Here is a 14,260-nt window from a genome sequence, read left to right as displayed (position 1 = left end):
ATAATCTGGCCCAGCACCAATTTGGCTACCTTCCAGCCTGCTATCTGCTAGTCAGACAGTGGTAGTCTATATTCCTCATTGAAATGTCATTATTGTGGCGGTAGTGGTCTTTTCTCAAGATCATTATCAAGGTGATTTAGGGTTCATAAATAAAGGCAGAGCTGCCAACTCTCACAGTTTCGCCGTGTGACACACGCATTTCAACCATTTCTCACGCCACACATTGTATATCTCACGCTGAAAAGGCAACGCCAAACAAGTAGCCAAGCTAACGTTGTACTACCAAATCTCACGCCAAGGTTTTTGGAAAAGTTGGCAGCCCTGTAAAGGACAGTCCAGATCAGAGTTAACTATGTCTATCAACCTAATTTAAACTATGTCATTAATCAATTTAAATTATAGGAAAAGTGTTTCCCACGCTGAGAACACAAGAAGCCTATCCTGCTCTATGCATGTCACCAGGTTGTTGTAAGAAAGTGCCACACACTCACTCACAATAGGCGTGGTTTAATCGCTCAGGGCAGGGTAAGGTGCATTTGGTTCACTAAACGCCTCAGTATCCCGGTTGAAGGCTACCGCTTCGGATGCGTACACTGCAGAGAAGAAAGATCCAACCATGATGCTAGCTCCACTGAAGTCCGTCCTCGCTCTTGGGGACCGAGAGGAAACGTCGCTGGCCTTACCGTCAAGTAATCAATTCGGTTCCGGCCGGCAGCGCGTCCTCGATCAAGTTCAAACCATCAAGAGAACAAAGTCGAGAAACGTCATCAAAAGTTCCTCGGGATCAATTTCTCCTGCGAGTAAGATTTTAAAAAGAACAGGATAGTTTTTCTAGCAGTTTAACGGACTAACTTTATCATACAGTTTACAATAAAAAATTGCATGTAAATTTGCTTATGACATGTAAAATGTCATATTGGATTTTACATGTCATATCCATGTCATTGGATTTTGTTGTCTTTTTGACGAACGTTAGCACAAAGGAATAGGCTCTTGAATTACCAATAATGTCTAACTCAGCACTTCTTTCAAACTTTTCATAGCCTGAAGTTTTTGCGTGGTGATTGTTAGATAAATTGATTGTAGTTTATTTGCAATTCATTTTAAACATGTAAACTAAAATTGTTCAAACTGTTTAAAGAAACGGACACCACTGGAAATCCTAAAGATTGAATTTTCAAAAACCTTCTCCATTCATTCTCCCAGGTCCTATATATAACTATACAGGCCTCTTCACCAAGTCCTTCAAATCACTGCCGGACACGCTCAATGGAAATTACAATTTCCCACCCACCTTTTCTGCAAACGGCGTCTCAAAAACGGTACGTAGTTAATACTAGCCTATTATAAATTGTAATAACTTTTCTCCCATGAGTTACACCATTGCACTTGCTATTGGTACTTGCTAACAGGCTAACCGAGGTTCCTACCGCTGTAAAATAGGCCTACTGTTTATTATTTGGAGCAGGGTCATATTTAGAGCGTCCCAGAGCTATGATTAGTTTTGACTGTGTGTTTGACCTTAGTCGAAGTCTGGTGGTGATTACAGGCCAGTGACAGTAAACAAGAATTATGTGTTTTGTCTGGTGCCCCTCCTAAGGGCTGGATAGGAAAACTTCCTGACGTGGAGATACGCACGCACACACGCGCACGGACACAAACCTCTCTGGATTTGTTTCTCTTTACTCCCCTCCACGCTCCTCGTTGACCATATTCAAAATACAAATATCTTTTAAACTCTGTAAATCCTGAACAGGACCTAAACATGACCTCATCATGAATCATCAAAGTCTCTCTCTCTCAAACTCGACGTTTCATATTTAAACTTTTGATTTTTTTGCTGTGAAAGTTTGCCGTCAGTTAGCCTTCCTTGTGACATCACAACGAAGCTCCACCCTCTCCTTGCAGGGCTCGTGCACACGGAAGCTTGCCCGCACCAGCAGCCAATGGGAGGGCACTCTGACCTCCCCCCAACCTCTCACAATGGGCAAGACCAACAGCAGCCGCAGTGAGCCAGACCTAGGGCGGTTCCCCCGGGCCAAGCGCCCAGCAGCCAGCCAGCAGGCTCGGGTCAACCGCTCCTCCACCTACCTGGACCAGAAGAGATCCACTCTGGTGGCCACCAACAGGAACTCTCGCCTGGTGGATGTGTGGGCGGTGGAGGGCGGGGGCCTGATCAAGGTGAACCGGCAGCCGGTCTCCAGTCAGAAGCCTGTGGAGAGAGTCCTGTCCAAACATTCTGTGGTGGAGACCAAGACTTCTGGAGCTAAGAGCAAGGATGCACGGTGAGTGAAATGAATGGACTGAATATGATGTGATGGTTTTTAGTTATGGCTAAAATGTGTCTTTTTACATATGTGTATGCAGGTGTGGTGTGGGTGTGTGTATACGTGTGTGTTTGTGCTGGGTTGGTTTTGCCTGTGTGTGTTTGCTTGTGAGTGTATGTGTGTGTGTGTGTGTAGTGCTCAGTTGTGTGCATATCCTGGGACCTGCTTCCTGTTCTCAGAGACATCAAGATGATGGACCTCACCATGAAGGAGGCCGTGGACTACCTGTGCAGTGGAGATGAGAACTACCAGCACTGTGGGGCATCCTTCATCCAGCACAACACCTTCACAGAGGACAAGGCCAAGCAGGAGGTCTGGACCAGCACAGCACCTGCCACACCAACACTCTTTTACTAACTAACTGGGACGGTTTGGCATGATGAATGATGTGTTTGCATGCTTAGTTCACTTTGGATCTATAGAGTCATCAATCCATTCATCTATCTATCCATAAATCCATCCAGCCGCCTATAGCCCTACCTTGTCCACCAATCTATAAGCCTACCTGTGTCCAGATCTATAACAAGGTGTCTAAACCTACCTGGGGGAGGGTTAGTAGCAGGTGTACAGCCGTGGCCAAAAGTATTGGGAGCGACATACATTTTGTGTTTGCAAAGCTTGCAAACACAAAATGGCATAAAATGACTGCTAACATTATTTCAGTCAGTCATCAGCACAGGGGAAGTGTGAACTAGTTCTAGCCAGGTGAAATCACTCTATCATGCTGATTGGATTTTAAGACCAGATTGACTGCTGTAAAAGAGGGGACCTGTGTGCAGGTGTAGAAGCAGGTGTATAACCCTACCTGTGTGCAGGTGTAGAAGCAGGTGTATAACCCTACCTGTGTGCAGGTGTAGAAGCAGGTGTATAACCCTACCTGTGTGCAGGTGTAGAAGCAGGTGTATAACTCTAGCTGTGTGCAGGTGTAGAAGCAGGTGTATAACTCTAGCTGTGTGCAGGTGTAGAAGCAGGTGTATAACTCTAGCTGTGTGCAGGTGTAGAAGCAGGTGTATAACTCTAGCTGTGTGCAGGTGTAGAAGCAGGTGTATAACTCTACCTGTGTGCAGGTGTAGAAGCAGGTGTATAACTCTAGCTGTGTGCAGGTGTATAACTCTAGCTGTGTGCAGGTGTAGAAGCAGGTGTATAACTCTAGCTGTGTGCAGGTGTAGAAGCAGGTGTATAACTCTAGCTGTGTGCAGGTGTAGAAGCAGGTGTATAACTCTAGCTGTGTGCAGGTGTAGAAGCAGGTGTATAACTCTAGCTGTGTGCAGGTGTAGAAGCAGGTGTATAACTCTAGTTGTGTGCAGGTGTAGAAGCAGGTGTATAACTCTAGCTGTGTGCAGGTGTAGAAGCAGGTGTATAACTCTACCTGTGTGCAGGTGTAGAAGCAGGTGTATAACTCTAGCTGTGTGCAGGTGTAGAAGCAGGTGTATAACTCTAGCTGTGTGCAGGTGTAGAAGCAGGTGTATAACTCTAGCTGTGTGCAGGTGTAGAAGCAGGTGTATAACTCTACCTGTGTGCAGGTGTAGAAGCAGGTGTATAACTCTACCTGTGTGCAGGTGTAGAAGCAGGTGTATAACTCTACCTGTGTGCAGGTGTAGAAGCAGGTGTATAACTCTAGCTGTGTGCAGGTGTAGAAGCAGGTGTATAACCCTACCTGTGTGCAGGTGTATAACTCTAGCTGTGTGCAGGTGTAGAAGCAGGTGTATAACCCTACCTGTGTGCAGGTGCGGACGCTGAAGGGCATCGCCCCCCTGGTGGCCCTGCTGCGCAGCCCCAATGAGCAGGTCCAGCAGACCGCCTCCGCCGCCCTCAGGAACCTGGCCTTCAGAGACAGCAGCAACAAGGAGGAGGTACGCTATCGCTGCTCTGCTCTCCGCACAACCTCAGGTGTTACTGAACCCCTTCATCTCCCCCTCAAGGTTTACCAAACATTTTGAAAAGTTGTGGCCGGGGGATTTTTATGAACGATCATTTTGGGACTTCCTCAAACACTCGTTCGGTTGTGATCTTTTGCAGTCTAGGTACGCTGGGGACATATATGAACGTGTTGTATGGGACAGAGCGTTTTAGAGAGCTAAAATGTCCCAGCCAGAACTCTCCTGCTGTGCCCTCCCAGGTCCAGCGCTACGGGGGAGTCAGCGAGGCCCTGGCTGTGCTCAGAGAGACACCGTCCTCAGAGACGCAGAAACACCTCACAGGTAATGCAGACAGGAACAAACACATCACTCTCAGATGAATCCCCCTGGAATATCCCTGTTCCCGGACACAGCACACAGACGTGTCCTGTGTCCCGCTACTGCCTGTCAGACTTGTACACAGACAAACAAGTTGTAGTGTCCAGTTTTTCGCAATTTGTAACAAGTAGACGTACGCTTGAGTTCCTTGGTCCTGCTCCTTCTCGACCAGACAGTTGTTGCACATGTGCAGTGGTGGTGTTGTGTCAGAGGGAGTTGGGCAGTCTGGTTGTGGTAGTCTTGTATGCTGCAGGACTCTCCTGAATATCTGACTTCTACTTTCAAAGCCTCTGCTGGATATGTACAGTGCAGATTCTACAAGCACACTGGTCTCTGAGTTGGTTGAATTCCTGCAGGACTCACATAAAGTTCATGCGGTTGATGTTGAGGGCTTCTCCGAGGTAGAGCCTGGCTGTTCTGTCTAACGCACGCGTGTTGTCTTATCGGTGTACGTTGCCTACTCCATTGTCCTGTGTTTCCATGGCTGTGAATCACATTTGTTCAAAGGAAGCCGTCCAATATTGATCTTGCGGTTTTGTCCACAATGCTGCTGGCACAATAACAGGTGTAGGGCTCTACACAGGTGTTGGGCTAGGGTTAACCCTCAACACTTTCCATGATGGACAATGACAGGTGTTACACTGCTGCACAGGTACAGTCATCACCTTCCATGATGGACAATGACAGGTGTTACACTGCTGTACAGGTACAGTCATCACCTTCCATGATGGACAATGACAGGTGTTACACTGCTGTACAGGTACAGTCATCACCTTCCATGATGGACAATGACAGGTGTTACACTGCTGTACAGGTATAGTCATCACCTTCCATGATGGACAATGACAGGTGTTACACTGCTGTACAGGTACAGTCATCACCTTCCATGATGGACAATGACAGGTGTTACACTGCTGCACAGGTACAGTCATCACCTTCCAAGGAAGTGCGACGATGTGTAAAGCAGCGTGTTACCACAGCATAGAGGCAGACAGAGGCAGCGTAGAGGCAGACACGCTGAGGTGTCTGACGATGAGTTGAGTCAGAGGCAGTTTTCCTGTTGCCATGGTGCCTTTATGCCTTTATTAAAATAATCAACGAAGTCAAACAAAGATTAGAAAACAGGAAGTTGATTATTTTAATTCCGACTGAGCTTTCCTACTACTATACTGTATCTTTTATATTTAGCACATTTCTCACGTCAATGGATTCATTACAGAGGAATAAGAAAGAGAAGATTAATCAGATGAGGCTACATTTAAAACACAGATCCACTGTGTTTATGGTCTGTATGTGTGTGTGTGTGTATGTCCATGTTTATTGTTTTTGTGTATGTTCATGTTTATGATGTGTGTGTGTATGTTTATGATGTGTGTGTGTTTACGATGTGTGTGTGTGTGTCTGAGTCCAGGCCTGCTGTGGAACCTGTCCTCTGTTGACGAGCTAAAGCCGGAGCTGGTTGGTAGCGCCCTGCCGGTCCTCATGGAGACCGTGGTGCTGCCGTTCACCGGGCAAGCGGACCAGCTCACCATCATGGACCCCGAGGTGTTCTACCATACCACCGGCTGCCTCAGGTGACCGCCTCCCGCAGCGCTCACACATTTACCCAGCTACTCATTAATGACAGCTGGGTAAGACATCAATGAGCTCTCTCTAGTTTTAATTGTAAGGGATTTTGAGATTCCGAGCTTGTAAATCTGGGTGTTCAGAAGTGCATTTGCATTTTGCATTTAGTCATTTAGCAGACGCTCTTATCCAGAGCGACTTACAGTAAATACAGGGTAAATACACATTCCCCCGAGGCAAGCAGGGTGAAGTGCCTTGCCCAAGGACACAACGTCAGTTGGCATGACCGGGACTCGAACTGGCAACCTTCTGATTACTAGCCCGATTCCCTCACCGCTCAGCCACCTGACTCCCGTGACTGGAAAGTGTTTTCCAGTCACAGAGCTGTTTGAACAGGCTGAACAGACTTGCCAGGGCCACACACACACTGCTCTCTCTGTACCAGGCCTCCTCAGAGCTACACGCCCTGAAAGAAACTGCTGATCAACAATAAGAGATGTAGCGATTGTGATTGAATATAGCAGGTCAACTGAAGCACATGTGATTAACCAGTTATACATGTGATTAACCAGTTACACATGTGATTAACCAGTTATACATGTGATTAACCAGTTATACATGTGATTAACCAGTTACACATGTGATTAACCAGTTACACATGTGATTAACCAGTTATACACAGTGTTGTTAATATTATTACTTAAGTGAGTAAAGAAGTAATATAACGCATTGAGTAATATTATTACAGTTACTTATTTAAGTAACTTAGCCTAAACTACACTTCTTGGGCGCAGTAGCCTCCTGTTTGCCTTTGATTCACGCTGCAGGCAAACACAACAGCAATCACGGCCGTGTTACGTTTTCGGGGTGGAAATATTCACACTATTTTGCTTTCATTGAAGATATAGGAAAAAACATTAAAGTGAACTGCAGACTGCGCCCAAACAAAATACTATCTACTGCCAAAAGCAGCACTTTAAACTTAAAAAAAACACCTCGAAAGTGTCCACAGAGAAACAAAGTTGGAAGCTAGCAAAACATCCACTAAACTTTAAAAGAGATGGCGACATGTTTCCACAAGTGGCTGCCAACATAGTATAATTTATTCACGGCAATATAATATAATTTTTGCCTTCTTGATGCTTAACATTGTTTGAAATAAACGTTCTTTTTTAAAGAAACACTATTTTGCATCTGTAGCCTACTGTGTGTAAAACGTTCTTGCAAATTTTGTACAAAGTAAAAATCGCTACTATTAAAAGTAATAGTAAAATAATATAATAAGTAATAATATTACTTTGTACAGAAGGTAATAATGTAACTTAATCACACTACTCTTACTGAACAATAAAAGTAATAACTAATATATAACTTTTTTGAGTAACTTCCCCCAACACTGGTTACACATGTGATTAACGTTTCGGAGGTCCTTGATCCCCCTCACCTCCCCTGATCCCCCTCACCTCCCCGCAGGAACCTGAGCTGTGCCAAGCAGAACAACAGGCAGGCCATGCGGAAGTGCCGCGGCCTGGTGGAGTCCCTGCTCAGCTACGTCCAGGACTGCGTGGACGCCGACCGCCCTGACGACAAGGTCACAGTCCTGTTCCTCGTTTGTCTGTCTGTCTGATGATTTACTTACTTTATCGTAAGAGTTTAATACCTTGTAAAGGTACGCAGTACGGTGACTACAAAGTATGGAAAAATATTAAGCCTAGAGATCAATAACACCCATCCCATGGGTCTTATTGAGACTCCTTTTGAAGAAGCACTCTAGTCGCTAACTAAGCCTGCGCTTAATCCTGGGCTTAATCTGGGAAACATGCCCAGCAGTAAGAGAGCTGCAGAACCGGCCTTCTAACAAAGGCTGTTGTGTTTCCGGTGGTTGCAGTCTGTGGAGAACTGTGTGTGCGTGCTCCACAACCTGACCTTCCAGCTGGAGGGGGAGGCTCCGGCCCTGTTCAGCAGGATCACGGCCCTGGGCAGGCTCCCCTGCAGGGCCAGCTGCCAGGAGGACACCAGCCCCATTGGCTGCTTCAGCCAGCAGAGCAACAAGCTGGAGCAGGAGGTGAGGCCCTCTCTCTGGAACAGACCACACCAATCCAGACCAGATAAGTCCAGACCAGATAAGTCCAGACCAGATAAGTCCAGACCAGATCAGATGAGTCCAGACTAGGACAGACCAGGTCAGACTAGTCCAGACCAGATCCTGTTTAGACCAGATCCTGTTTAGACAGGTTCAGACCAGAACAGTCCACACCAGATCAGATCAGTCCTACTCAGAGACTCCCACAAATCTCACCGAAGTCTGTCTAGCTGGAGAAGACGCCTCCTCCCCTCTCCTGCTAACCTGCTTCCCTCCTCCCCTCTCCTGCTCATCCCCCCTCTCCCTCTCCCCCCCTCTCCCTCCACTCCTTCCCTCTCCCTCTCCCCCTCTCTCCCTCCACTCCTTCCCTCTCCCTCTCCCCACCTCTCCCTCCACTTCTCCCCCTCTCCCTCTCCCCACCTCTCCCTCCACTCCTCCCCCCTCTCCCTCTCCCCACCTCTCCCTCCACTCCTTCCCTCTCCCCACCTCTCCCTCCACTTCTCCCCCCTCTCCCCACCTCTCCCTCCACTCCTCCCCCCTCTCCCTCTCCCCACCTCTCCCTCCACTCCTCCCCCCTCTCCCTCTCCCCAGAGCCACTTTGACTACCCTGTCCTGGAGGAGCAGCGCCCCTCTGGAGCTGGCTGGCTGCTTCACTCCAAGACTCTCCAGATGTACCTGTCTCTGCTGGAGTCCAGCCGGCAGGACGACACCCTGGAGGCATCCTGCGGAGCCCTGCAGAACCTCACCTCCGGCCAGGGCATAGTAAGACCAGGCCACGCCCCACACACCTTCACAGGCCAGGGCATAGTAAGACCAGGCCACGCCCCACACACCTTCACAGGCCAGGGCATAGTAAGACCAGGCCACGCCCCACACACCTTCACAGGCCAGGGCATAGTAAGACCAGGCCACGCCCCACACACCTTCACAGGCCAGGGCATAGTAAGACTAGGCCACGCCCCACACACCTTCACAGGCCAGGGCATAGTAAGACCAGGCCACGCCCCACACACCTTCACAGGCCAGGGCATAGTAAGACCAGGCCACGCCCCACACACCTTCACAGGCCAGGGCATAGTAAGACCAGGCCACGCCCCACACACCTTCACAGGCCAGGGCATAGTAAGACCAGGCCACGCCCCACACACCTTCACAGGCCAGGGCATAGTAAGACCAGGCCACGCCCCACACACCTTCACAGGCCAGGGCCTAGTAAGACCAGGCCACGCCCCACACACCTTCACAGGCCAGGGCATAGTAAGACCAGGCCACGCCCCACACACCTTCACAGGCCAGGGCATAGTAAGACCAGGCCACGCCCCACACACCTTCACAGGCCAGGGCATAGTAAGACCAGGCCACGCCCCACACACCTTCACAGGCCAGGGCATAGTAAGACCAGGCCACGCCCCACACACCTTCACAGGCCAGGGCATAGTAAGACCAGGCCACGCCCCACACACCTTCACAGGCCAGGGCATAGTAAGACCAGGCCACGCTCCACACACCTTCACAGGCCTCACACAGGGACACCAGCTACAGGGAAAGCTTCCTTTAATGCCTCCCTGGCAGGCTTTCAGAAGTCAGAAGTTAAGGTCTGGATCAGGGCTGTTCAAGCCTGCTCCTGGAGAGATTACAGTTTTATGTTTCATTTATTTTCATTCAAACCTTAATCCAGCACACCGGATTCTAATAATTAGCTGGCTGACAAGCGGATTCATGCTTGTTGAACTGGGGTTGGAGTGTAACCCTACAGGAGGGTATCTCTCCAGGAGCAGGGTTGGAGTGTAACCCTACAGGAGGGTATCTCCAGGAACAGGGATGGAGTGTAACCCTACAGGAGGGTATCTCTCCAGGAACAGGGATGGAGTGTAACCCTACAGGAGGATGGGTATATGTATATATAGGTCTTATAAACTAGTTGGCTGTATTTGCTTCTGGTAGCTGAGATGTAGTCATGTTCTACTGTGCCAGACAAATACAGAGGAAAATGGAGAAAAAAGAATTGAAGGAAAATTTCTCCTGTGTTTGTGTGGCGTGTGCGTGTGTGCGTGTGCGTGTGCGTGTGGTGTGCATCGGCAGGTGTCCCACGTCATGAGCCAGACTGTGGTCCAGAAGCTGAACGGTCTGAGAGTCATCTCCCCTCTGCTGCGCTCGCCCAAACCCAGCCTCCAGCGCGGAGCCATCAGCCTGCTGGGGAACCTGGCCCGGAATCCACGCCTGCACACCGCCATCGGTGAGTACGGGGGAACCGGACGGGGAACCAGACGGGGAACCAGACGGGGAACCGCTCCCTCGCAGGGCACCGCGGTTCTCTGTTCTCACTGTTTTGATGATGATGGTGATGATGATGACCATGTTAATGATGATGATGACTATGACAATTATGATGATAAAGATGATGATGATGACTATGCTAATGATGGTGAGTGTTCGGTGTCTCGCAGCTCGCCAATCCCTCCCAGACCTGGCTGGCGTCCTCAGCTCTGGGACCAAGGAGGGGACAGAGTCGGACGACACCCTGGGCGTGGCCTGCCAGACGGCCCACTCCCTGATCCTGAAGGAGCCCGACCTGGGCAAGCGCCTCCTCACCCGACCCCTGGTCGCCTCCCTCAACGACCTGAGCAGGAACAAGTAGGGCTGCAGGGCTTGAGGACCGCTGGGATTTCTAGACGCACTAATTCCACGCCACTTTAGATTAAAGCGTTTGTGTATGATATGGATGTAATTTAAGATAAACTTAGGTTTGTGGCCGGTTCGTCTACTTATTAGTTATGTATTTGTGAGATTTGGAGAAAAGCATCTTCTAAATGAATAAATTATTACATTACTAGTTTGGCTAGCTGGCAGCAATTTTTTTGTGTAGGCTGTTTTGCAACTGGTAAATGTTTTCTGAAAGAGGTGCCTATTTTAACAGTTTTTTTTCTCCTTTAAGGTACTTTCCCAAATCCAGCAAAGCAGCAGCATTGCTTCTTAACAACCTCTGGTCTGAAAAGGACATACAGAGTTTCCTCAAAAAGGTGAGTCCCATTGAATCACAGTAGGCTACTTCACACTGTCTGACGACAGGGATTAGCATTTATCTTTAAATCGCTAAGATTTTCAAAACAAAATGTGGCCACTCGGTTTCCATGAAAGCAAAATCGTCCTCAGTCCATTGGTGACTAGCAGTAGTTACTGGCACGACAGACACAATAGCTAACAGACAAGATTAGCTAAAAGACACAATGGTAGATTTGTAACTGTCTCTGACTCTTCTATCATGTCGTAATGTGGATGAGTATCTGTCTCCACCTCTTTCAGAAGGGTGTGGCAGGGTGTGCGTGAGATTGTACTTTCCACTGTCTCTCACTCTACGCCACGCCCCACATAGATATTTTCCGAGAGCAGAGGACTTGGGGTGGAGGGGTGGAGGGCTAGTTCAGGAGGAAGCAGGACAGTGTGCCCGATCACAGAAAGAACACACAGAGGCTGAGGAATCTTGTGTTGCAGGTTCACTCAACATGATCAGTCCATCTGATCAAACCCTTTAGACCCGTTTAGACCTGTTTAGACCAGTTCAGCCTAATACTTTTACTATGGTTTGCTTTCTTTTTCTCTACCCGATCCCCCGTCCTTGGAATTGAATTTCATGATAAACATTCTACAAGCCAAGTACTGAAGTCATTTAGCTACAACAGAAATGCCTCAGAGATACCACAGGCAGAATCATTATAATCCAGCAGAAGATTTTATGTACATTTATATACATCTCTCATCTCAAGTATTCTGTGTGTGTGTGTCTATATATATATATATATCAAAATGCATATTATTATTATATAACAAAGTTAAATACAGTCTAAATAAATGTATTTATTAGAGTATGGTTCTGTACTTGTCCCACAGCAAGGGATGACCAAGGCTTCCTTTGTGAATGACGTCACCACAGCCGTCACCAGGTCTAGTCAGATGGTACAGTAACAGCTGGTCCTGCTCACCACCTTCACAACACACACACACTCACACAGCATGCACACACACTCACAGCACACACACACACACTCACAACACACACACACACAGCATGCACACTCACAGCACACACACTCACAGCACACACTCACAACACACACACACAGCATGCACACACACTCACAACACACACTCACAACACACACACACAGCATGCACCAACACTCACAGCACACACACACACACAACACAGCCCCCCTCAACACTCTTGACACCGGACCACTTCTCTACTGAATGTGGGGGGGTGGGGGCAGCACGAAGTGGGGATGATGTTGTGGGTGGTTTTGTTGTGTTTTTAATAGTTTTGTATGGTATTTCAATGGTATTTTTAATGTATGTAATGTATGTAATGTCCGACATAACTGTTTTTATGCTGGTCTTATTGCAAAACCAATTGCCGTTCAGAGACATAAATAAATGAATGACCAAAACCTACACCACACCGACTCAACACACCACAACTTACACCCTCACAACCTACACCACACACACACTCACAACACACCCTACACAACACATACATCACAAACAACACAACACACACACACAAGGACCAAGGATCTAACTGTCTGCTTTCACAAGTGTAATGTCACTCAGTTACCATAATAAACTCATTTCTGCTGTGTGTAGATTTAGAGATGCATGGACTCATCACTGATGGATACTGTTGCACTTTGTAACACTGGCAGGGTATTTACATGCACTATGAATCCTAGTTGTACGGCCAGGTGATTCTTTTTACAAATGCACCGCACTCCTTTCAATATTAGGCTACATTATGACATGTTTTGTTTTTTGGGGGAGTATTGAATAAGATAACACTGAATGTACTGACTAAATGGAAATAAAAATGTTAAATGTTCCATTGCCCAGAGTCAATTTTTTAAAGTTTGTTTTTAAATGGAACTAGTCTGGTTTAATTTGATTTAATAGTGTGCTTTCTATCAGCAAGACAAGCTATCGTTATCTCACATAGAACATCTATTATTTATTTACAAACATGCAAAAACTCATTTCAAGGAGCGGTCAACTGTCCCCACCCCCTTACCGAACAAAACTGATTGGTCTGTCTTTGTTCTATTAACCTGATTGGTCTGTCTTTGTTCTATTAACCTGATTGGTCTGTTTTTGTTCTATTAACCTATCAGGACGCGCACTTTGTTACTCGTTCTCTCTTTTTATTCAGAACCTGGCTGTTTATCAACCCACGTTTTTTCAGTTCTTGCAAACTCGTTTGACGTCATCTTCCATTGCCCAAGTAAGGTTCCAATCCAAAGAACACAAGCAGAGAATGGGCTCTGACACAAGTCACCAAGAACGCCAAAAATACACGGAAATGTTCTTTATCCGCCCATTTTATCGAGGATGCATCGGATGGTGACTTGGTCAGCGAGAACGCATCTGATTTCCCAGAAGTCATTGCAAGAACACGCATCTCAAATCGTTCTCCGTCCTTGCGGTCAGACGCTGGAAGAACGTTCTTCTCAAGAACGCAAGTATGTTCTTAGCGTTCTTCGGATTGATAAACAGCCACTGTCTATCATTACAAATAACAATTGAACTCTCGCGCAATCTAAATATATATATATATATGTATTATATAAATATAATAATTTTTTTCCCCGGGATATTGCACAATTTGCGGCCGCTACTAAAATGCGGGAGACTCCCCCCAAAAAGTCTGTGTTTAGGCCTTTTAATATTATTATAATTAAAGACGCAATAACTCGTCAGTTTTTGCAGTACGTAGACATGTCGTTTCCGAAAGAGTTTCTGTAACTTTGGAAGATTCCGTTGCCTGGTTTAGGAAATATTTCAAATGTGTGGCAAAAGGCAACGCTAGCTTGCTAGCCACAGTCGCAAACGTCACAACTCGGCGCTTGTGTCGTTAACAACATGCCTGCAGTACAAGTCTGGTTCTGTGGCGTCCATGCAGAAACACGATATTGTGGACCACAACTTGTGATCTTGTGGACTTTATGGTTAGAAGTGGGACCCGAATGCGGCGAAGGACCACGACTACAGCCGGCCTC

At 47.3% G+C, this 14,260-nt stretch overlaps 1 protein-coding gene across 1 annotated transcript; it reads left to right on the top strand.

Moving 5' to 3' along the window:
* Positions 1-419: 419 nt before the first annotated feature.
* On the top strand, positions 420-13,089 carry LOC136966286 (plakophilin-1-like). The gene is made up of 14 exons (XM_067260794.1): positions 420-800; positions 1,207-1,322; positions 1,909-2,285; positions 2,507-2,639; positions 4,055-4,180; positions 4,447-4,528; positions 5,976-6,138; positions 7,604-7,721; positions 8,019-8,195; positions 8,805-8,975; positions 10,296-10,449; positions 10,661-10,847; positions 11,149-11,233; positions 12,102-13,089. Exons 1-14 carry the CDS (start codon positions 617-619, stop codon positions 12,174-12,176), a joined length of 2,148 nt encoding a protein of 715 aa, XP_067116895.1. The 5' UTR covers positions 420-616; the 3' UTR covers positions 12,177-13,089.
* The last annotated feature ends 1,171 nt before the right edge of the window (positions 13,090-14,260 follow it).

This window comes from Osmerus mordax, chromosome 1 (genome assembly GCF_038355195.1).
Source record: "Osmerus mordax isolate fOsmMor3 chromosome 1, fOsmMor3.pri, whole genome shotgun sequence".
In the NCBI taxonomy this organism is placed as follows: domain Eukaryota; kingdom Metazoa; phylum Chordata; class Actinopteri; order Osmeriformes; family Osmeridae; genus Osmerus; species Osmerus mordax.
Note: the sequence above shows the minus strand (reverse complement) of the source record. Positions and strands in the feature narration are given on the sequence as shown.

What these genes read in the sequence shown, in the direction of transcription:
- LOC136966286 (XM_067260794.1), top strand. Translation starts at nt 617, where the DNA reads ATGATGCTAGCTCCACTGAAGTCCGTCCTCGCTCTTGGGGACCGAGAG. An exon ending in CCGACCGCCCTGACGACAAG is followed by an intron (nt 7,722 to 8,018) that starts GTCACAGTCCTG and finishes CGGTGGTTGCAG; the next exon opens with TCTGTGGAGAACTGTGTGTG. An exon ending in GCAACAAGCTGGAGCAGGAG is followed by an intron (nt 8,196 to 8,804) that starts GTGAGGCCCTCT and finishes CCCTCTCCCCAG; the next exon opens with AGCCACTTTGACTACCCTGT.